Below are 25372 nucleotides of genomic sequence, written 5' to 3'. Positions count from 1 at the left end.
TAACCAGTATGATCATATGAATCAAATTCATTTTTATGGGTCAATGTCAAGATAGATTTTGTAACTTAAGGAGATCAAAATGACAGGTTGGCCTCAATCTAAGCTCTACAAAGCCTTACTGTATCAATATGGGGAAAAACAATGTATTTTTATAGTACATTTGTAAGAAAACAAGAAAGATTATATGCCTGCCTTTTCTGCTTATTAAAAGAAATCTGAAAAAAATTTCAATAAACTCAGGAGTTAATTTTCTTTAGGAGCAAAGCTTTTGGAGCTGTATGAATATTCATTTAATTAATAAATTTATTTAATACATCACTCCATTTTTTGAGTGCATTTTAATTGTCAGGTCCTGTGCTACACTCAGGGTAAGCATAAGAAAAAAACCTACACAGGTTCTTCTAGCTCCCTACAGACAAAAAATAAAGAAAAAAATATATATTTACTTATTCTGATAATTATTAGCATGGAACAAATGAGATACTCCAATGGAGATGACTTTAGATATGTAATCAGTGAAGATCTTTCTGAGACCATGTTATTTAAGATGACACTTAAAGAATAAGAAGAAGCCAGCTATATCAAACAGAGATTTTAAAAATGACAATTTCCTGAGATACATTCCCAAGGCACAAGGTTACTGTGAAGTTTCCAAATTCTCCTAAAGAAATCTACAGAAAATGTATTCTGATTCTACCTTTTTAAGTTTTGTTTTCTTTGTTCTCTCTTTCTGTAATTTGTTATTTGGGTATAGGATGTTCTAGGATGATGCTTTGATTTTCTGTTTTGCCTTACATTTGGGGAGACTTTCTAAACTTTATTCTCCAAAGTTCTGTTGCATATTTATTCCCACTCTCTTGTTCCAATTCCCAAGAACTAACTCTCTCTCTCTCTCTCTCTCTCTCTCTCTCTCTCATATTACGCAAAGAAAGTGAACTTTCCCCTTATATACTCACTTCATCCCCAAGATAATTGTTACACAATCTTTTTTAAAAGATTGTATTTGCTGGCTTATTTGCATTTAGGATGCAGGCTTAAATATGTAGCTTTGCTTATTATAGAAAACATTATGAACGATGTGGCTCCTCTCTGCTCCACTTTCCTCTCACATTATGACAGCCTTTGGTTTTCTGTACACAAGTCCCTTTTTCATTCTCGTTTCCTTGAGTTCCTGTACCTCCCTTGCTCAGCTTTGCATATGCTGCTCCTATTTCCCTTTTGTCCAGCTCTGACTACTCTATAAAGCTAGAGGGCTAGACATTCTTTATTTTTTCTATAAAATGATGCAGCTTTCTCTTTAAATCCTTCAGTGTGGTCTTCAGCCATACAACCCTGAATGCACCTGATCTCGTCTGTCTAAATCCTTCAGTGTGAGTTAGGTATCCTGCCTTCCACTTCTTTCTGTCACACTGTAATGGAATTGTTTATTTACACACTTGTGTCCCCATCAGACTAACAGCTGCCTGAACAGTTTTTTGAATCTTTGCTTCATCAGCACAAAGTACAGTTTCTGGACCATAGTGTTTATCATACTATGAGTGAATAAAATAGCTCACTCAATATCAAGAAAAATAAACTATAAAATGTATATAATTGTACATTTATAAAAGGAATTCATATTTTCAAGATACATTAAAACAGGTATAATTTTCAATAACATATTTTTCAAAGAAGAGTTTTATAGAAAGTAAACATCACCACTTCCTTACTTTCTTTGTTTTGCCCATGGCCTTCAGGATGGAGAGATTTAGGTCTTCAAGGGCTGCCAGGACATTCTCATATTCACCCAAGTGCTGGGAAAAATACTCTGAAAAGTGAAAACATTGAAATACATTCACTTTTGGATGTAGGTAATCATAGAAGCAAAAATCAGCCGATAATTTATTTCATAAATGAGTAAAACAAATAAAATGTCAGATATAAATGAAAACTGGAAGGCTTTCAAATGGTACTAAGGCAAGGACCAAAACTGTATAATGGATAATATGCAACAGGAGGAAACTCTTCAAAAGGAAAGGGAAAATGTGAAGGGGGTGGGGGGAAAAGGAAGGGAAAAGGGAAAAAATGGGAAAAGAAGGAAAAAAATGGAAATGAAGGTTTTGTAAATAAGGGAGAGGGGGTTGAAGGGAAGGAAGGGAACTGGGAGAAAAAGAGGAATCAAGATATACCATGTACAGGGCCAGGGATTTAGCGCAGTGGCACCGCACCTGCCTCGAAAGGGCAAGGTCCTGAGTTTGATCCCCGGCACCAAAATAAATAAATAAATAAATAAAATTTTTTAAAAAAAATATATATATATATGTACCATGTAAAGGTACAAACTCCCTTCAAAGAATGTGATCATTATGTATATTTAAATTGTACCAATAAAATTAATTAAAAGAAAAGAATTCATCTGAACCCCACCCCCACCCCTCCAGAAAAGGAAACGAAACTCTAGAGGGTTACCATCATTCACATCATTCATGAAACAAAGTTCTTTCCTACAAAAATAGAGAAAAATGAATCCAGGACTACTGACAAGGCTGTTTAAATTAAAAAATCATTCTTGACAGTATATTATTATAGGTCTCACTAGGATAGTAGTTTTAGAAAAAAGTTGTTATGTTTTATTGCTTCTTCTGAGAAATCTTTAAGGACAGTAAGCTCTCTCCAGGTTAAGAGTAAGTGATGTCACCAACCATGAGGACACCTGCTACAGCACTGGCCACAGAACTGCTCCTATTGTGATTTATTTTTTTAAACAATTTCAAAAATGTTTCTCAAAGAGTAAAAGCCATGTTTATCTCACTGTTCAGTTAGGAGAGACAGATGGCATATTGGATATTATGATTAAAATGAAAAGCATTGAACACTGGATTGATCCCAAAATTATAAGTTGAAACATAGCAGAGAGAAATGTAAAACCTAGTATTTACCTTGAGAGATCTGTACATTTCTAGAATGAGAAAGAGCTAAACCTAACAGAAATTCATGTATTGAAAAAACCTAGGACTTTCAGGTACTAGAAATCCAGTAGCCTTTATTCTTATGAACTCTTCTTTGGATGTACAATAGTTTATTACTATTTCTAATGTGCTATAAGTATTTATAAATTGAAATTGAAATGATAAAAAATACAGCCAAGCCACTTGAGATCACTGGGATCCATCACAGCATGTCTGATGAAAACTGCCTTGATAAATCTATTCAATACTCCAGATGGAAATATTTGTTAACACCGATAGTGATAACAAGTGGAATGTGTCACTGACTGATTTTCTAGTTAATGCGAAGCCTTCTCTGAGAACAACAAAACTACAGGTGAGTAATAAATAAAATTCTAGATTATGGTTGTCAAAATACAGTCTGTGCACACATAGGTTAAAAACAAGTGACATATTTTTGACAACAAGGAAAATCCACTCTTGATTATTCAATCCTTGCATGTATGGTGAATGTCATAAAGATTTTTTTTTAGGAAGAGATTAGTTGAATGTTAAATAAGTACATACTCCTTAAATGCTTGCTTCAAAATAATGTTTTAATTCTTGGTTCTGATGCTGAATTTCTGATAGGGTTGACAAAAGGTCTGACCTTGTCTTGCAATTATTTGTGATAAATGAAATCCCTGTGGAGAACATTCTTCATGAACCAGCATGCTGCTAAAGTGGCTGTAGAATATCCATAATATGAAAAATAATGAAAAATATCAGAATAGAGTACATTTTGTGTTGAAGCAAAAAAAGTAAAGCACAAAACAAGAGAAGTCAGTACATTTTAATTTTAATATATACACAGACTCAAAGAGTATCATATAGGAGTTTTAAATGTAAGTAGACAGAAATATATAAATGGAAAACAAAAGTGAATTTGGTTCTAAAAATTTTATAAGAAGCAAAAAACAAAGGGTAAAGCTACCCTTTAAAACAAGTATTTTTTCAAAGCTGAGATATTTGGCTCAGTCAGCTGAGGTCTCTGCAGAGAATTTAAGTTTTATTTTGACTTTGGAAATCACATGTAGGGACAAGTGCCATGTAGCATAGCCAAGTGGGGCTCCAGGGAACTTGAAGAAGGAGGTTGGAGGAAAGGGTCAAACACATCAAACATAGATAAAGGGAGATAATTCCCTTCCACTTTATCAGGGTTGGTGTTCATTTACTCTTTCCAAGACCCAACATATTCTTTTTTAGAGCCTTTCAGGTGCCAGTTGCTATACTAGGAGTTTAGAAAACAAAGATGAAAAGACAGAGCCACTACCTTTAAGGAGTCAAGGCTAGGTGGGGGAGATAAACATTACAACAGACAACTGCAATCCACATAATCATTGTTCAAAACAATGATTCAGGAGTGCAAGTCTAAGATGTTACCTGAATACAAGGCAAAGGATGTTCAAGTTTGCCTGTGTAAGTTGTAGAGGGCTTCATAGGGCAGACACTCACAATGGCTCATTAACAGCTGAATAAAACTTACCCTGCTAAGTAATCAAAGAGAAGGTATGGAAGCAGGTGATACCTGTCAGTTTGCTGGAATACATGTATTTCAACATTACTAGGAGATAAAAGGCAGGACTGACAGATGTTTTAGGCTAGGAGGCAGTAAGGGCATGGGGTGATAAAAATTCAGTGGTGAGACAGCAAGATTGATGTGCTGGAAATATCCATTGCTAGGGCTCTAACTTTCATCCCAAGTTTAAGTCAGTGTTTCTGATCATCTGGAGATTCCTTCCATGCCTCTCCATTAAAAGAGCGGCCTCTTGACCAGAGGTAAGAGTTTCATGTTGGAACTTGTTAGAACAGAGCATCTCAGGCTCACTTGAGACCTGCTAAGTCAATCTGCATGATATTTATTTACTTAGTGAGATGAGGTCTCATTATGTTGCCCAGGCTGATCTTGAACTCCTGAGTTCAAATGATCATCCTGCCTCAGCCTCCAGAGTAGCTGGGAAAACAGGCACATAGACTATAATCTGCATTTTAATAAGACCCTCAGGTGATTTGTAGTTACATTGAAATTTGAGAAGTACTGTTCTAGGGTGCTTGCTGGAAATTAAAATCCCTGGTAAAGCCTCATCTACTAAACTAGAATCTTTGGATTGAAACTCAAGAATCAGCATTTCCTATAGTTTTTCAAGGAGATTATGATGTGCAAATTAAATCTGAGATGTTATGGGCAATGAGTAGCCATGGAACTATTTTAAAAAGGGGTATGTGACATCCTAAAATTGGATAATTTGATAAGTTACCCAGGAAGTACTGTGGATGACTTGGTGACACCATCAAGAGAGAAAAAGGCAGCACCAATTGCCAGGAGTGATTTCATTACAAGATGAGGACCCTGAGTCGGGCCAGGGTACAGGGTAAAAGAGAGCAGGTGTCTGAAGTTCCAGCAGTGTACTATACATCCAAAGTGTGGCAAGGAGGGAGTGAAGGTCAGTGATGGCTTTGGAAGTGGCTGAGCTTTAACTAATGTTTCATTCTTGAGACTCATGTTTCTTATTGAACCACGATGTCAGTGTGAGCTGGGGAAATGTTTTGTCCTTAAGTCATGGCACTACAAAAAATAAAGATTTGGGACAAAGATTGGTTCTCTATAACTCCTGCTTTTGGGTAATAAGAATCACTTCCTGAGCTGGGTGTGGTGGTAAACGCCTGTAATCTCAGCACTCGGGAGGCTGACAAAGGAGTATCTCCATGAGTCCGAGGTCAGCTTGGGCTACATAGTGAGTTCAGGGCCAGCCTGAACTATAAAGGGAAACTCTGTCTCAAACCCCACCCCCTAAAAGAAGAATAACTTCCTGGAGAAAAGACCTAATACTGAAATGCTCATGTGGGTCCCATGGGCTTACATATGAGAACTAATCCTCACCAGTTAAAAGTGACAGACTTCAAAAAGTAAACAGAGCTGGGCATGGTGGCACACAGCTGTAATCCCAGAACTCTGGAAAGCTGAGGCAGTAGGAGTACAAGTTCAAGCCAAGCCTGGACAACTTAGCTACTATTATGGCTTGTATCTAGATGTCCCTCCAAAGCCTCATGCAGTCATAGAAGGGGATTTTTGGAGGTAGCTGGATCTGGAGAATGTGATGCTGGGATCAAGGATGTGTGATTACTAAATTAGTTCACTGACTGGTTTGGCATAGTTCTGGGTAGGATTAAGGGTAACCTACCCTGGGTGTGAGTGCTATCCACCTTAAGGGTAAGCAGGCTGGATAAAATATAAGGGATAGAAAAAGATTTGCTGTTGTCACTTGCTGCTTGCTGCCATTCTGCCTTCTGCCCCCTGCCTGCCATGAACTGTTTCTCCTCTGTGATGCAGAGCAGACCAGGAACTGAAACCTCTTACAAACTGTAAACCAAATAAACCTTTCCTCCTTTACCTTTGGGTGTCATATATTTTGTCTCAGCAATGTGAAAAGTAATTAAGACAAACTTCGTTACCAAGAGTGAGGTCATTATTGTGACTATAACTGTGGGTCAGGAGCCTTTGGAACTGGCTTGTGGGAAGAGTTTGGAAAGTTTTGGAGATGTTGGCTGAAGAAGCAGCTGAGGAATACCTTAAGCTGTACTTGATGGGAGATTTTGGTCAGCCCAGAAGACCAGAATGCTGGTAGAAATGCTGTCTATGAAAAAAAAAAAAGAAATGCTGTCCATGAAGAACAAGTTCAGAAAGTTTCTGCTGGGAAGAGGACTGCATTGCCTGTTGGACTCCACATGACGTGTTCTGCCTTGGCAGAAAGTCTGCATTTTGTTTTGTGTTCAGAGACACAAGAGATTTTTTTTGAGTCTGAGATTAAGGGTCTCAGACTAATAAGTCTTGCAGAAGACATTTTAAGACAGTCTAAGGTTGAGGTGGTGGCATGGCTACTGTTGGGGGCTTTTAGCCAGATCTATGTTGAGAATCAAGAGCAAAGAGCCCAGGAAAATGATTTAAGATGTTGTGAATTTGGCCAGAAGGAAGCTCCAGCAAAGTTGTGGACTGCATAGAGCAGAGGAGAATTTAGTTGCTGAGAAAGAACAGAACAATGGAAAACAAGGCCTGAGGACATCACAAGAAACAACAGGACAGCTTCAAGGTTGCAAAAGTGAAAGAATTTGCTTTGAGAAGAGTGCACGAGAGTACCATGTTCCAGAAAGGTCGCAGCCTAGAGAATTTGTTTCTCAGGATTGAATTCAGAGTGCTCAGCGATCCAGGTACTCAACTCCTACAGCCAAGAGAAGAGGCCTGGCTACTGCTCCAGCTGGCAGCAGACACTGGTGTCATCCAGGTGGTGCTACATGCATGGTTTTTGGTGCATGAAGATTTGTGAGGTCAGGAAAGCTTCTGCCCAGATTTCAGAAGAAGGCCTAGGAGGCCAGGCAGTGTGCCCCTGAAAGAGCAATGTGTGAAGCTGTGAGTGTGAAGCTGAAGGTGCAGTGGAGACCCCAGAAGCCAGAAAAGTGGATGGTCTGAGGAAAACTGCAAGGAGGGAGCAAAGGTGGTCCAAGAGAGAAGCCATGGTGGTGCTACAACCACTGGCAGTGCTGTAGGGGTGGAGCCACCCAAGCCCTTTGGAGTTCACAACTTGGCAGATTGCTGGCGAGGCTGCACATGGAACTGCAGGACTTAATGTCTTCCCTGCTGGATTTTGGACTTGCTTTGGTCTCATTCCTTTGTAGCCCCCTATCTGTACCTTTTGGAATGGTAATGTTTATCTTATGTCATTGTATGTTGAAAGTGTTTAACTTTCTTTTAATTTATACAGGGACTCACAGATAAGACTTTGCTTTAAATCTCAGAGAAGACTTTAGACAAACTTTTCAGCAATGCTGAAAATGTTAAGATTTTGGCAGCTCTTAGAGATGTACTAAATGTCTTTTCCAGAAAGGAATTTACATGAGTCTTTGGAGGGCCAAGGGTGGAACATTATGGCTTATATCTAGCTGTCCCCCCAAAGCTGCATATGGTCATAGATGGGCTTTTCACATATGGCTGGATCTAAAGTGTGTGATGCTGGGATTAAGTGTGTGATGCTCGGATGAAGGGTATGTAATTACTAAATTAGTCCCCTGATTGTTTTGGCATAGTTCTGAGTAGCATTTAGGGTTCCCCAGTCTGGGTGTGAGTGCTACCTCCCCTAAGGGTAGCCTGGATGGAATACAGGGACAGAAAGAGGGTCATCATTTGTTGCTTGCTTGCTGCTTGCTGCTTGCTGCCTTCTGCTTGCCCTGCTTTATGAACTGTTTATTCTCTGTGATGTCCCCCTTCCATGCCCTTCCATGCCACCTGCCTCGAAGTCAACCAACTATGGTCTGAAACTTCTAGAAACTTTTAGCCAAATAAACCTTTCTCCCTTTAACTTTGAGTGTTGGGTATTTTGTCTCAGTAACAAGAAAAGTAACTAAAATAGCCACTTTGAGAGACTATATCTCAAAATAAAAAATATAAAAGGCCGAGGATATAGCTAAGTGCAAAGGCTCTGGGTTCATTCCCCAATACCAGGAAAAATAAAAATTAAAAGTAAAAATGTCTGGACATTGCGGGTAATGAAAGAGTATAGTGTGATTTATAAACATGTGTTAAACAAGCTATCAATCAGAAAACAATAATCTCATCCACGTTCAGTGCAACATTTTCGCTAAAAACATGCTAATAAGAGGTTAATTTTTCCCTCCTTGTTGTATTTAATTATTGATATTGCTTTACCAAATGCCAGGCTTTTGGTGTTTTTTTTTTCTCCCTGTACCTCAATCCTCCAAATTGCTGCATTTTTCTGGTCTAGACTAAGAATTCCAAGTCAGAATCTAAGGGCCTACAGATGCCACAAAGGTCACACTGGGAATTGATCTCATAAAGCATCCTGAGTTAAATGAGTCCCACAGTCTATACTTTGTTAGGATTTCTCAAGCAAGAGACTAAACAGGAAACAAAATAACAGAGATATGAAAGAGAGAGAGAGAGTTAAGACCCTCATGATCTGAATTGAGGTTATCAGAAATTTAGAATATAGTGATTTTGAGGGGTGCAGCTCAGTGTGACTCAGTGTATTACACTCAATCACCTAGTGGCATGTGCCAGGTTGCCTTGGTGCTAAGGAACTGGAAGAGGACCTAGAGTCTTCCAATTTCCCAGCACCCAGTCTCACTGGCAGTGAAGGTGCCATCTTTAATATAATGAGACATCTAGCACTGACCTACTGAAAGGGATCTTGCATATAAAACTAAGAAAGTTTTATTCTGTGAGCTTCCTGTACCCTCAGTTTTTATAATCATATTTACAGATTTTATCTATTTGTTAAAATAGTTTAATAGTTGGTATTAAACAACCAACTAGATCAGCAAATACATTATTAAATAGAGTAAGTATATTCTAGCTTGGTCACGAAAATTTGTTATAGATATGCTCTCAGATCAGGCACCCTAGCTACATGAGCTATTTATCATTATTCTTCACCAATCTACAAATGTCTCAAAATTCTTAGCTACCAAGCTCACAATTTGCAAAAAGGTTCAGTAAAAATGAGTAAAGTTATAAAAACAGTCCTAAACCAGGTAAAGTCAAGGAAGTAATAGTTATGCTTCTGAACATTTGAGAATAGAGGTAAAGGTCACATGAACATAAAAAAAAAGCCTCAATGCTAGAATTTAAATGAAATTTTCTAAGTAAAATTGAGTTGTATATTGGCTGACAGTTGTAAGATATGGCAAAAGGCTGCATTAGGGAAGGGTTTTACAATGATCTGTGAAGAGTGAACAATCAGGCACTCCTATAAACTGCTTGTGGGTGTGTGCTTTGGAAAAACCTCAAATAAGAAGTTACACTGAGAAATTTATCATACAGAATGGTGCATACAAGTGTACAAAGATAATATATCTGAGAATATTTACTTCAATAATATTTGCTCTAGTGGAAAGTTGAAGTGACCTAAAAACCTATTAAAAGGGATTTGATTGATTCAGCAAAAGCAACAAAATGAGAGCTTTAGATACCTGGAATTTTTAATTGGCTTCTAGAAGAAAGCATATGAAATCTCCTTTCTGTGCCAATCAAGCACTGTCCTTCCCACACATAGGGGGAACTTGTGTGGGGTGTGAATCTACATATTTCACTTGCTAGCACTGAAGCATTTGGCTTTGATCAGAATCCAACTTAAATATTTACTTTATATTCACAAAATAATGAGAAAAGAAACTACACCCTGGAAATTAAAATGCATATTCTTGAACAGAGAGGGGGAGGATTATAACATGATTGGGAATATAATCATTGTATTTAAAAAATATAGAGCAATTCTGTTGAAGTAAAGCTCCATTTACTAGTTGTTTAACTAAAACTATGGACCAAAGTTATAGTGTAACTTTTCAATAAATACAAGGTTATGATGATAATTAACTTTCTTTATTATAGAAGAAAGACAAAAATTTTTGTAGATGATTATGAAGATACACTATCATACTTTAAAGAGTTTTTAAGGGAAGATGAAATTTAACATACTATTCCTTAATGACAATAGACAGGCAACATAAATAAAATAGAGCCAGTAAATGTTTTTATCTTAAAAGCTCTTATAACAGTTGTTTTCTCATCAGCTGGGCCTACACAGGCAAAGTTAAATAAAAAACTAAGTGAACTGTCTCAATGATTTGAGGAAATTATTACTTTGGCCTGATATACCTAGATATTTGGGGCAAATGGGTCTCCTACCTTCACGAACTTATCAAGACAAGCTTCTCAGGTCTCCCTGTTCTCGCTCTACTTTATAGACAGACTGCTACACATGGATGAGCATGGACCCCAATCTCATCTTTATAGTGAGGTCTCATGGCCCATATGGACCATTTTGGCCGCTGAGCACAGTAATAGCCATGTATGAATGGTGCCATCACCTAATTGTGTTGAAAGCAACAGCAGGATTTTCTTTGATGGTGTTTCATAACCAGCACGACCTACTTGGATACATAAGTACTTAGCTTCTTCATAATCATACCTTGTTTTTTCAGCTGAATTCTTATCTATGAACCTGGAATATACACTAAGCAAGAAAGGGAGCACAGAGGTCTGAAGACCATTGGAAAACTGGGAAGCTCATATTAGGGATTCTCATACTTGTTTTGTTTAGTTATCACCTCAAAATCCTCTGTTCTAACACTTTGTTCTGGCATGACATCTCTTGGTGTTTACCTTTTTGTTGAAATAGAAGATAACTAATTTTAAGTATTATAAATAGTCTTTTTGATGTTTTGGGAAAACTCTAAAACTTGAACAACTAGAAGATATTCAAGAAGGATTTGTCATTCAATCAAGAATTTCAGAGAAACTCATCCTGAGCCAACAAAAGTAGCTCAAGCTTCCTGGATAATAAGATCAAAGTTGGACAAGGCGTATTTTCTTATACATTTATTTTAAAATATAAAACTTAAAACCTTCCAGTATTCAGAGAAATTTGGCTATTTCATATTGAATAATCTCATAATTCTCCAAATTCTTCATAACAAATAATAACTTTTAGATGTATTGTGCTTTTCTATATTTCTAATCTTTGACTTGTGTTTCCAATTACAAAGATGAAGAAAATAAATGAAGAAGCCATTAAACTATTTGTGAAGATTATTTCTCTGTATATTATAATCACTTGTTTTCTAAGTGACATTTAATACTCGAGACTGGTTTGGGTAAATTATTCTTACCTTTCAAGGAGACAGCTTTGCAAAACAGTAATGTGAGGCTCTGCACAATACATTGTGAAGAGAACAATGAAGTTGTATTAACACCAATTTAAAAATATATTAAAATTTGTGGGGAATTAGCTCTTGTGAACTAATGCACTGATTATAATAACAATTCTCCTTCCATGAGCAAATTAATGAGGCCCAACTTGTTCTGCAGTGAAATATGCACTTTGGCAAAATTCTTGGATAAAGGTAAATCCCTTGAGACCTTCTTGATTTATCTTTTATTTCACTCCAGCATTCCTAAATCTATTCCTAATCTATGACATTAACTTAAGGTGCATAGAAATATATCAGACAACATTGTCTTTCCTTTTAAAACAAGTAATAGGTTTGATTCGTCTTAAAGGAACTTACCACATAGTTCTTCTGTGTCAAGATTGCTGAAAAGAAAAAAAAAATGTTATTACTTTGGCAAAATTTTTTATTTAAGTGTCTTGTTTTATTTTTTTCTGTGCTGAGGATTGAACCCAGGGCCTAGCAGAAGTTAGACAAGTGCTCTACCACTATCTACATACTCATTTAAGTGTTTTAATAGTTAAATACTATTCGGCTCCAGTCTACATTATTATGTTAATTAATGGTAGATAGACTACTTCTCTTACACATTCTTCATTGTTTAAAAAAACACAGGCTATTAACATGACTATATTATATTCTCTCTTTGAACAAATACCTCTTGAGATTTGTGTTTTCTCCTGTAACATACTGGAGAAATCATGCAAGATGGTGAAGAAGGTAAGCTCTGGGCTAGGATGCCCGAGTTCAAACCCTAACTCTACTATGTACTTTCTATGTGACCCTGGGTATTTTACATCTCTGTGTCTCAATTTCTGTGCCCCAAAATAGGGATAATAATAATTTCTGCTTCATAAGGTTTGAGTTAGTAGATGTACAATAAAGTGTTGCTGGCACAAAGTGAGTATTTGGTAGAAGTTAATCGTTTGGATGGCACTGCTAGAACTTCTATACCTAAATTCAAAAAGTAAATTAGATTCAATGCTAATGTCAAGTGATTTTTAAAATAAAGTTACATGGTTCAATGTTTAGATGTAAACAATAGAAACTCATTACGTTTATGACAATGAATGCAAAACACCCAGATGAAATGTTAGGAAACAGAATACATTATTATCAGAAGAATAATGCCATTAACCAAGGAAGATGGTACAAGAATGCAGTATTGGCCCAAAACTAGGCAATAAATCAATATAACTGATTGCATCATAACCTTAAGGAGAAAAAACATCATCTTAAGTGCTAAATGAGAATAATAACATCATAGTAATTCTTAATGTTAAAAATGTTTAAGTGGAATAGGACTAGAAATAAACCTAAAGATGTTAAAGACTTAAAGATCAACTATGAATATCAATTAATTACAATTCTTTGAAATTTTAAGTTGCCAAATGTCAAAACTCAATGTAACTTTTAAAATTCAGTCTTCATTTGAGTAGCAGTAAGAATCGGTGGACAGGAGGGAAACAGATATGAACAATGTGTTCAGTGAGCTCTTTTTTCAGCTCCCTCCTTCTTTTGTTAAGCCATTTTACACTCAAGATTTCATTCTGTGACATTGAATCCTTGATCTTGGCTAAACGATATTTCTACACTTTAGTGCACCTATTTGTAAAGTGGTATTTGTCATCTGATAAGTATGTAAAGTCTTTTGCAGTAGTTTTGGTGCAGGGTCTTAGTCATTCATTCATTTATTTCACAAACCTGTATAGCTATGTGTTGCCATTGATACATGAGGCTTCAATAGATACCAAAATGAATACATCAGACTGCTAGTCTCTAGAAACTCAATTTAGAAGTAGGCTCAGACAATAAATAAATAATCAAATTACAATAAAATAGTTGACATGAATGAAGTGAAGAACTGGCAAAAGCTATCAGGGAATATACCAGAGGATAACACATTTGAGCTAAATTTCAACGGTTAAATGTGAGTAGGAATGGCAGGCAAAGGAAGGACATTCTGGCTAGAAAAAAATATTTGCAATAAAAATTCAAAGTACATAGACTATGTTATTCAATTTCAGAATACTGAGTGGTTCCTCTGATTGTTAGTTTGATATGTCAACTTGACCAGAGAAAGGAACAACCAGCAGACTAGTACAGCACACTTCTGGGTGTGTTTGTGGGGTGTTTCCAGAGATGACTGGCAAGTAGGCCAGCACACTTAGGGAAAAGACCAACCCCAGCTGTGGGTGGCACCAAACAACAGGTTTGCACCTTGACTGGAGTAAAAGGTAAAAAGAAGGAAGTTAGTGTGTGTTTTGAAGAGCTCCAGTCTACTTGAGTGGGTGGGTCTGTCACTCCAATTGCCTTTGGACATCAATCTCCACTTTCTTCAGCCTTCCAAAGTAGACTCACACCAGAAACTCTCCAATGAGCTTTCAGGCCTTTGACCTTGGACTTCATCTTTGATCCCTCTTGTTCTGTGGCCTCCAGCTTCTTGGACTGAGCAGCTACTGGATCCTCCAGCTCTCCAGTGCACAGATGGTCAATGTGGACTCCGCCATCTCTGATCCCATAAGCCACCTAATAAATCCTCTCCATAATTACACGTATATTTTCTATTGATTCTATTCCTCTAGAGACCCCTAACTAATACAGTTCCGGGACTAGAAAACAGGTGATCAATGAAGAAATGGGACCAAAAAATCAAAAAGACTTGAGTAATCTAAGAAGTTTCTACCTTACCTTGTTACCAATTTGGAATCACAAAAGAATTTTAGGAAGATGAGTAACATGGCTGGATTTAAATTTTAAAAAGATCCCTGACAGATGGTTTTAGGTTGGACAGAAGAACAGTAAAAATGAGGGCAAGAGCCCACTTTGCAAATTATTCTCTAATAGCCGGGGCCAGTTATTCTGAGGGGCATGTGACCCAGAGGATGTGCTGCAAGGCCATCCAAGGGGGCAAGAACAGATACTTGAACTTCTATTTATGTTTGTATTTAATCTTTAACTTTTTAAAATGTCTTTTTGTATAATTTTACAGTTCATAATATTAATTCAGTGGTGCATTTATAGAACTCATACACAAGTAAATCTATATTTGGATTATACCCTAAAAAGGATTACCTAATAGGGGAGCTAATCAGTAAGAATTCAGCAGTCTAGTAATGACAGGCAGAGGTGGTGCAGAGGGGGAGAAAAGAAAAGATAGATATGAAGGAGTTTGAGGGAAAACTGTTGAAAACTTACTGGATTAAGGATTAAATAGTTTAGATATTTTTATAGCTTAGCTATTTAGATAGCTGAGAGTTATCAAACATTTTGGTCACTCAAATGCATGTTTTTTTTGCAGTGTTTTTATAGAACTTTATACGTGAAAAGGACATTAAAGGCCATTTTATTGTTTTTGTTTCTTTTCCTCAGAATAGTTCGTTGGTTTACAATGTGATTTGAGTTTCCAAAAGAATGAACAGCCTCAATCCATTTTTGCCAGTTTTTCTTCATTTTTATTAGTATATGTTTACAATATATAATAATTAGACTCATATTGGGGAAATGGCATATATATATATAGAGAGAGAGAGAGAGAGAGAGAGAGAGAGAGAGAGAGAGAGAGAGAGAGTCTGCCAAAAAACTGTACACATACTTCAAGAAACAGATGGTGCTACTTTTGTACGGTAGCCCCTAGAGGATGTTGTACATAGCAGAAAACCCACTACACTGCCAGCCCTTAGAGAAGAAACTGAAAATGCACGTGCAGCCATCTCAATGACCAGGGCTACCCAAGCGGCAGTTCGCCGTACTACTAAATGTCTGGAAGCTAATGGCTGCCACTATGAGTATCTCTTCTAATTACAGAGGCCAAAGATAACATATTAATCTTATGCTGTCTTAATATATTTAGTATTAAAATATTTATACAAGGTTTTCTTTTCCTGAAGTGTATATATACGTTTTGCTCCCCATTTCCAATCCCTTCTTGTCATTTGGTCTCCCCCTACCCACAGTTACCCTTCCCATCTCATAATGTCTAACTTAGTCTATTTTCTGTATCTCATCATCTGTCTTATTTTGGTCTTTAAATTATTTATATTTTTGGTTTCTCATATAAGAGAAACCATGTGATTTTTTTACCATGAATTTACTCAACTTAGCATTATAGTTTCAAGGTGTATACATGTTCCTGGAAATGACTCAAATTTCTTCTTTACGGCTGAGTAGTACACTACTGGGGATATGCATCACATTTTCTTTATCTATTCAGCTGTTGATGGGCCTATAGGCTACTTCCTAGATTTAGCTATTATGAGTTGTGCAGCTATAAACATGGGCATGCATGTATCACTGTAATATGATGTCTTTAAACTGTTAGGGAAGATACATAGAAGAGGTATCTAAATCCGTTACTGGAAATTAAATTACTTGGATTATAGTGTAAAAATAAAAGTTGAGAATAATTTGCAAGATAGTAGCTCTACTTTTTCCCTATTAAAAGTCTACACTTGTTAAACATTAGTGTTTGTGGCCTCAAACATGCCTTTCTTCAGTTGTTTTTGTATTATGCTATTTGTGGTGATTAGTAAGGCATGGTTCCCCTTTTTACAGTAGGCTCACATGGGTGGAGTCTAGGAGAGCTGATTTCATACGGAGATATATTTCCATTCTGTAATGACTTGGATTTTACAGGGTTGGTGAACCACAGACAAGCCTAGCATATACCTGATAGCATGCAGTACTTTCCTGCTTCTTCTCATGTTTATAATGGGGATCTGTATAATATTTTAGCAATGATATCATACTAAAATGAGAAAGAAAGAGAGAGAGAGAGAGTGAGACAGGGAGAGAGGGATGGAGAGACAGAGAGAGAGAGAGAGCAGGACATTGGTTCTAGAGTAAACATATCCTTTTTGAACCAGAACCACAGGCTCATAGCCATAAGAATGCATTCTCAGCTAGATGCCAGAGAAGGTAGAAGACAAAGATATTCATGACAGCATGACTGGCAATAGTGGGGAAAAAAGACAAACTAAATATTCATTAGATGAATAACCATATAAATTGTAAATCATTATAGGATCATTAAAATATATCTAGAGTTATTAATAACTTGGAAAAAATGCTTATGCTCAAAATTTGTGTAAATATCAAGCCAGAAGTAAATGGTATATATACAAGGATCAAAAAAATGCATTTTTAAAGGCTTAGAAGGAAATGAACAACAGTGTCAATGGTGAGCCACACTACTTGTGGATGTTAGGATTTGGGTGTGTTTTCTTTTTCCTTCTTTATAATTTTCCAAATCATTCTTTTTGTTAATCTTAGAAGATTTCATTCATAATGGGAAAAGTAAAAAAGAGCTGTGGTTAAAAATGGGAGAAGTCAGACAAAGTAAGAGGTGTTATTCTGTTCATTATTTAACCTCCTTAGAGCCTGCTTGGCATGGATTGCATTTGATCTGTCAGTTTGGGCCTGGTACTTTATTTTGCAAAAAGCACAATTTTGACATTCTGAGTATAACACTGACACAACACACAGAATTTAATACCATTCATTTGTAACCCTCAGGGATAGCTGAAGCTGCTTCAGCTTTACTCTTCTATGTTGGGGCACTCTAAGTTCTGATAAAACCAAATTCATACCCTAAGAAGCATGTTTGTTGCCTAGGAAAAAAAGAAAACATTGGGCATATGCAGCCTTATTTCTGTTGGGAATTCAGAATTCTCAGCTTACAATTCTAGGTTATTATCTCAAACATTTTTCTATTCAAGTTAACATTCTTAGTTATCTCTTTGAACTATTTTCCTACAAATGTAGCTAGTTTTGTTTTTACCATTCCAACTTATTATAGACAAGAACAAAGGATTGTGTTTTTCTTATTAGAAGCTACCATTTTAAACTCTTCCTTTGCTTCTTCTGATTATATTAATTTCCTCCTTTTCAAAACTAAAATTTATGTGCACTGTGTACCTTTGCTGGAATCTTTCAGTTATGAGTCCTAGCTTATGTTTTACTGAACTTGCTAGTCATCTCTCACCAGTATAAACATGACCAGAGAAAAGGAATTTTTTTTTCAGTTGGAAAAAAAGTTTTCAAAATACTAGTAGACTTCTTAATAGCTAGAAGGGGCTAATTCTGGCTTACAAAGATATTTACTTCTCAGCAGTATTTGGAGTAAGAAGAATCAGACTCAATGACTGGCATGCATAATTATTATGCTGGAAGTATTGTAGTGCTGCACACATTGCTTTTTGGGCAGATGAGCAGACTGATTAACAAATATGTTCAGACATCCTTGTATTCTTTACTTTATGAAATAATATTATGATCTCTCAATTCACTAAGGATCATCAGAGCAGAATATCCTTCCATTCTCATCTGAGCAAATGTACCGAGGTAGGTTCCAAATAACATAGTGTTAATGAAAATCGATAGAAGCTGTACTGGAGATTAGAAGAATAAAGAGCTAGACTTTACAAATATTTTTAGACAGTACTGAGCTCCAAGAACTATATTTCTAATTGCTTACATAAGAATCTAGTTAATAGCAGAGGGACAGGGAAGATTGTGGAAAAGGCTGAGACCAAGGATTGGATGTGATCCCTATAAAAGGTAGATGCTCCAGATAAGTAGCCAAGCCACTTGAGCTCTGAAGTGGCAGAATTCAATGGAGAGTAAGGTGATGACATAATAGTGGCCAAAGGGATTTCAGGAACAGATGCTATTCAGATATTCCCACAGGCAGAGTCCAGTTGTTTTAGTCACCAGAGATCTGAAATGGTAGCTGAAAAATAGGGCCAGAATGAACACAAGCCTTGTGTCTAGAGAGATGGAGATACCACATGGGTTATCAAATAGGGGCTTGGACAATGAAATCAGCCAAGAAAGCCAGAACCAGAGAGAAGTAAAGTTTGGTTCTTATATTAAAGCAAGTACTGAGTTGACAGAGCAAGGTAATATGCAATGGTAAGATAATAACAAAGTATGACTTGACACTGGGTCCCAGAAAATAAGTAAATCATGATGATAGGTCTTTAAATCCCTCTATGAAGACCATAATTATTCCTACAATTCAGAGTGGGCCAGAGAATGTCATTCCTAGACCAAATAGCCCAAGTGTATGAAGATAAGGGCTACAGAGACTCACGTAGCATTAGGAACCTAGTTGCCATGAGTGTGGACTATGGAATGTAGAGTGATCATCATATATCCTATCCGCTGGAGCTCCTCTATCAGAAGAGTCTGTAGGAATCCAGTTTATAGGATGCCCCATGAACAAGAGCATCTAATACTGAGGCTAATTAGGATCAGACTTTTTCTTTGCACATAAACACTACATCTCATCTATGAAAGACAAAATGGAATCAGGAAGACTTTTTCTTTAACCAAAAAATTATTCATTTACTCATCCATGATGTATTAATTAAACATTTTCTATGTCTACTGTAATGGGTTGACATAATCCCCAAAATTCGTTCAAGTCTTAAACTTGGTACCTGTGACTGTGTTCTTATTTGGAAACAAGCTCTTTATAGATGTAATTAAGTTAAGATGGGATCATAATGAATTAAGATGAGCCCTAGTTCTGTAATTTTTCTCTTCATAAGAGAAAGGAGAGGGAGATTTGGACAAGGAGACAAAGACACACAGAAAAGGCCATGTGAAGATGAAGACCAACATTGGATTATGCTGCCACAGGCCAAGAAATACCAAAGACTGCCTATGGCCACCCGAAGCTGGAAGAGGCAAGGAGATTTCCCCATGGAGAGTTATGAGAAAATATGACCCTTCCAATACCTTAATTTGGACTTCTAGACTCTAGAGCTGTGCAAAAATGAATTTCTGTTATTTTTGAGCCATCCAGTTTGTGGTGTTTTGCCATAGCAGCTCTAGGAAACAATTACAGGCATATTTCTATGTTCTGCATGAGCCAAGTAGACACACAGGCAGAACAGCATCACTTTTAGGCTTGTGTGTGTCCTTTCATTGTCCTTTGAGATCTCAGTGAACTGAACAGCTGGTTCAAAAGTTGGAAGTCACTATGTTCATTAGATGATTTGGAAATTCAAAAATGAAAACATGATATCTAGTGAATCAAATATGGGAGAAAAATAAAAACCACTTAGAATTTGTAGGTAAATAGCCTCAAACATTCACAAAGTACTGCACAAAGTGCAGTGCACATCTCACTTCTTAGAAGGACTGTTACTTACATATCATTATTCCCATTGTATAAGGAGGGGAACAGACCTTAGACAAGGTTATTATTACTTGTTTGAGATCACTTATCTAATGAGTGTCAGGGCCAGATCCAAACCCACATACATCTGACTTGAGTGGTCTTATCCACTCAGAAAGGAAGTTAGACTCAATGATATGTAATTGGAGTCAGCAGCACATGGGGTATACAAGCCCCAGGAACAGTCAAGCTACATAAAGTGAATCAAGTGAGAATCACAGGAGCTATGGAAGAACCTACACATGGACTCTTCTTCAGGACAAAGCAACATGTCATCAGACTTGAGATTAGTAAACTCTCCAATTCTTTCTTTTCTCTTGGACTCTAAGTTATACCAGAGCTTCGGTCTCATCTACTAGATATAAAGGTACTGAACAGCATACCTAGTACTAGGGAAAGACCTGACTGACGCTTTTTGAACTGAGTATCATTTCAGACATCAGTGGGAAAAAAGGGACTGCAAAGGCACATAAAGAAGATGGTCACAGGATAACAGGAAAGACTACTACCTTGGAAGTGAGGAAGACAACTTTAAGAGTTTACCATACTGAAGAAAAGGCAGGGTAAGGGCTTGAGAAGATCTGCTGCAATTCAGATTTAGTGCCTTTAGAAATTTTTGAAACAATAGTTTCAATCCTTTCCAAAAATCAGGAAATGCTGGCAGAGCATAACCATGACTCTGAAAAATGAGGCACAAAAGCAAGACATAGTACAACTAAGGAGACAGAGAGAGACAGCTTCAAGTGAAGGGAGAGAGTCACTTATAGCATTTATAAGCTGGAACCAAGAGGCTGAGAGGACAGTGGAGATGATTGGTGGAGACAGGCTATAGCAGAGATGCGAGCCAGGAGGGACTGAAACACAAATGTAGTTTAGAAGAGAAGGAAGCAGGTTTCTCTGTGCTGGATTTTTTTTCTTAAAACAGTTTAAATGAGCCTGTTTTACAGTTGAGAGCTTTCTAAATCTGGCTGAGCATAGGAACCACCTGGGAAGTTTGATAAAACACGGATTTCCAGGCCAAACCATTAGAGATTATGCTTCAGGAATTCAAGGTGGGACTCAGAAATTCAAACTTAACCAAAGTGATTTTAGTTATCAGTCTCTACCTCCCAATACTGACTCTCAACCCTGTTTTTTAAAGCAAATACAGCATTTCCTTGCAATGAACAATAATCACAAAGTATATTTGCTGAACGGTAAGTGGCAGCTTAAAATTTTATAATTATGTACTCTGCATTAATAGTACTGAGGTCAATAATTATATACACAGTAATATACTGTTACTCCTCTGTTTGCCTCTTTAGTGACCTTAATTAGATTCAGCAGAGGACAAGATCTGCTTACACTAAAGGTCAGTCACCAAGTGACAACAGGACATTTGATCTTGCTCTCACTTAAGCTAAGCAGGGTACCACATACAGAAAGCTGGCTTTCACGTAAATTCTCCTGAGGATTCATGTTAATGTCCCTCTGCATCTTGCCCCAGAGCTTCTACCCTCATTGTTTACTTACAGCTGCTGACACTAACTCTTCCTTCTTTGATCTGTATTCTTATCTTCTCCCTCAAACTCTCCTCTAGTGTGTACAACCACCTTTGCCCTTTCTACTTGGATATTCTGCCCCTATTAATAAACATGCTTCTCAAACTTCAGTGTCCATAAAGTTTAAAACACAATTCCTGGCTCCATGCTCAAAGATTTTCCACCATGAATTCCTCTCAAGCTTGTGCTGCTGCTGCCAGGATCACCATTTGAGGAGCAGTGACTGACACATCAACATGCACATCTGAGTTCTGCTTCCATGTTTCTTGGTCCAAATTTGATTGATGGTTTCTACAACCTCAGCATTATGAACCACAAGCACCACATCAGACTGCACTGTCCCCACCATACTTATACTAATGCATTCACAGCACGTAAGACAATCTTTCCTATTATTTCAAGGATTTGCAAGTAGGCTGACTGTAGAGCCTACCTTTAGAAGAGTCAATCTAGAAGCCAAACCACAGTTTTCTCCAAGGCTTTGATTTTTAACAGATTTCTAGTTACCCTGTTAAGAATGACATTTTGAATGCTATGTCAAGTATTAAAGTTAGGCATGGGGCAAGGGTAATCGTTCTATAATTTAAAGATATAATTTTGTAATGATATTTCATCTTCAGAAACCAAAAACAAAGACAAATACTCTGAATATACTGGAGAAGAGGCTGGACAAAGAAATAATAAAATATGAACAGACACTGTTTTCATTAAAATGTGCCATATAATTGCTAAAGCAAAAAATAACTGACTGACAACTGCTGTGGCTTAACATTGAGCTCTTAAATGTTTCAGGATTTTTGAGCTGCAGTTGGCTGACTGACATCTGCTGCCTTCCAAAATTGAGTAGGCGGCCCAATGGCTGATGTCCTCAGGGGACAATATACTTTATAAGACTCTCCATCCACTCTCCACTACTCTTTCTGTTTTGTCTCAACACTTCTCTGGTGCTCAACATTTCCCACCCTCAGCCTGAGTCACAGCTTTCGGTAGCTGTTGGGAAGCTCTTCTTTCCTGTTCTTTCTTCTAATTGCATTCTTTCTTATCTCTTCCACCTCCTGCCATTTCTCATACCTCTTGGGTATTATGTGGAAAGTCCAGTCTTTATGACACAGTGGGCATCTCTTAGTCAATCTGCTCAGCCCTGCTTCCATTCGTCTGTAACATCTCTGTCTTCTGTAACTTGCCCTCAGCTCTGTGTTTCTGATGGGGCTGTTGGTCACAGAGCCCCATTTCACCCTAAATCAACTCAGCCTGGCCATAGGCACATACACCCACAGCAGTAGTCTACTCTCCCCTGGTTGTGACCAACAGTCTCCAATTAAGCACACAGCATTAGTAAGTTCATCAGCGTACTCCTTTGGGACGTTATGTCTGATTTCTAAGTGAAGGGCTCCCTCTTACATCTGAAGTAGCTAAGATGAGATAAATTTTGCACTGTGTAAAGCCATTCCCCTTCCCCTTCCTCAAGGATGGAGAAGAAAATGCAACAATTCTGAGAGAGAAACCATGCAAAGAGGGAAAGTGAAGAAGGGGAAGAGTCTGAGTGAGACCTCCCTTTCTTTTTTTCTAATTTGAGTTGGACTTCTGTCACATGTGGCTAAAAGAAGGCTGCCTTGAACAGAAAAGTAATAACCAATGAGAAGATGGCAGGCAACAAATTAATCTTCCGTCCATTTGGGGTCTTTTTCTCTGCTTACCTGCATTTGTTGCTGAGTATTTGTGTTCCATCCTCCCTGCCTTTCCCTCTCCCTGTCTTCTTTCCTTTCTTCCTCCTTTTCTCCACCAGAGAGTTGTTTACCTGGGTCCTGCTCCACAGTGAACTCTTCAAAAGCCTCACAAACCTAGAGAGCAGAACTTTTCAGACTCTGAGGTGAAGGATGAGACTGCATGTCCAATTCTTGCCAGGCAGATATTTTTGTATAAAACTATAAAAACCAATAACTAGATCATGTAGTTGCATGTTATCACAATATCAAGAGAGTTCTCTAAATATTTGCAAGTTTTCTGCTTTTACCTCCAGGTGGACAAGTATCAGTGTGTGGACTGACATGGATCTGTGGCCCACACTTTGAGTAGCATCCACAGAGGTAGCTATTGCTGTTCGAGTAGGATTTGACACTTTCGTTTTACATTTCAGAATTTATTTCTAAGAAATGTGGTTTGTATCAACACAATATGGAATAAAAACTCAGTCCTATTTCTGCCTCTTCATTGCCTAATCTCCTAAAATAAATGGATTTTTTAAAAGTTCAATTTAAACTAAAAAACAAAGTATATGATTTATCATATACTTTAAAATATACATTAAAGACTTATCAAATAATACCAAGAAAGTAGGCATTCTGATACTCTCCAATAGTTGCCTATTCCTCAGTGGACTTCTATATAAAATGGTCTGTCTTGGCATGATATAAAATTGTTTCACTAAAAAAAGAGTTCCACAAAATGAGTGTGTTTAATAATTAAATCTTAGAAAATGTACCCATATAGTTTTATAAGCACACAGAAAGCACCAGGAAATTGTCCTAATTCAGAAAGCTTCATACGACCAAGAATGTCTAAATCTTTTCTAAAAAAATGAAAAGAACTCAAAAATAAAATGTTGCTTTGGAGAGCATGAAAATGATGGGTTTGGAGAATCCTTATATCTTTCTTTTTATGTGGTAAAAAACTATTATGCATAATTCTGACTCTGGCATGCCTCATAAAATGCTTCATCATTCTTTTCCCTAGTATCTCTAAAATTCAATCTTGTGGGCCTATTTCAAACATCAGTGTTCTTTTGAGTATTCAATTTTTTGTCATCATGCAGACAGTATAAGAAAGGCAAGTAGAAACATTCCAGAAAATTGTTCAATGCAGTAGAAAAATACAATGTTAGGAGGAAGAAATAAATGTTAATTTTTTTCTTTTTCTCTTAAAATCGGTATCATATTTTTACTAAAATTTCTACAGGTATTTGAGAAGGAAATGAAGAGAATAGAACTTTTTCTGGTGTTCACAAATACTGATGTTATTGGAAAAGGCAAAGCTTACAAAACTTAAGCACTAGACTGAATTAAAAAATGCAAAATGCTAATTATAAGCAAAAAAGAAGAAGAAAGTTATTGTGTGGAACCAAGATACATCCTATCTATTTAGTTTTTGCATACTAATAATAAGTTTTCTGATACCCTGGGTTACATGTGTGAACTGGAGGAGAGGGTTAAGGAAAATGCTTTCAGAAAACACTGTGCACTTTGTGAACCTCTCCAATGTTCGTCTCCAATGTTCATTCTCCTTCATATACTAATTTATCCACTTTACAATATTTCTGGACAGTGATCTTATAAAAATTAAGTCTCAATAAAAACCATATGAATTTAAACATAAATAAATACAAATATCTGCATACATATTTTGAACTATATATTCCTTCAGTCGCCTGTACGCTGTACTTAAGACCAATAAACCAACCTGCTTCTGGTTTGCCTCATAAAATGCTTTGTATTACTAAGATTTCTAAAACTAAATTTTGCAGGTTTATTTCAAACATTGTATTGCCATTGAGAACTGCATTTTTCATTCATGTATCTGCTTGTCAGAACAAGTATAATGTTCTTGTTAGAAAAAGTATAAATGTACTCAATACAACATTCAGAAGGTAAAGTCACCTTCAGTGAAAAGTCTGTTTCCCTCCCCCTCTTATCTACCCCAAAGTGATAGCTTCATTCCAAAGGACATTAGATAACTATGTTTCAGCAGACCAAAGATGGTAAAATTCTTTAGACAGTTGCCATGTGACAGACTTTACTTTAGCCTGAACTAGATGAAATCAGTTACTTGTAATTAAGACAAGATGATGTAGCAATTCTGTTTCTAAGAAATAATTTATACATATGACAAGGTGAAGAGGGTAAACACATGAGATGCTCTTTAGTCTTCATATCTTGCCCTATGTC

General features: G+C 36.9%; 1 protein-coding gene across 7 annotated transcripts in view; it reads right to left on the bottom strand.

Annotated features, from left to right (window-relative positions):
• Positions 1-25372, bottom strand: part of Necab1 (N-terminal EF-hand calcium binding protein 1) — a 272176-nt gene that overhangs the window by 91913 nt on the left and 154891 nt on the right. For 5 of the 7 annotated variants that reach the window (XM_087190575.1, XM_087190576.1, XM_087190574.1 and 2 more), the window contains 2 exons: positions 12045-12070; positions 1710-1807 (listed from right to left, as the gene is read on the bottom strand). In XM_087190575.1, the coding sequence (XP_087046701.1) occupies positions 1710-1807; positions 12045-12070 (124 nt within the window). Of the gene's footprint in view, positions 1-1709; positions 1808-12044; positions 12071-23128; positions 23273-25372 lie in introns of all 7 variants that reach the window. The other 2 variants (XM_087190573.1, XM_087190572.1) reach the window with 1 other exon arrangement.

The sequence above is a fragment of the Heterocephalus glaber genome, unplaced genomic scaffold (assembly GCF_053883595.1).
Source record: "Heterocephalus glaber isolate CG9 unplaced genomic scaffold, H.glaber_assembly_v1.0 deba00001553, whole genome shotgun sequence".
Taxonomy (NCBI): domain Eukaryota; kingdom Metazoa; phylum Chordata; class Mammalia; order Rodentia; family Bathyergidae; genus Heterocephalus; species Heterocephalus glaber.
This window is presented reverse-complemented; position numbering and strand designations above follow the sequence as displayed.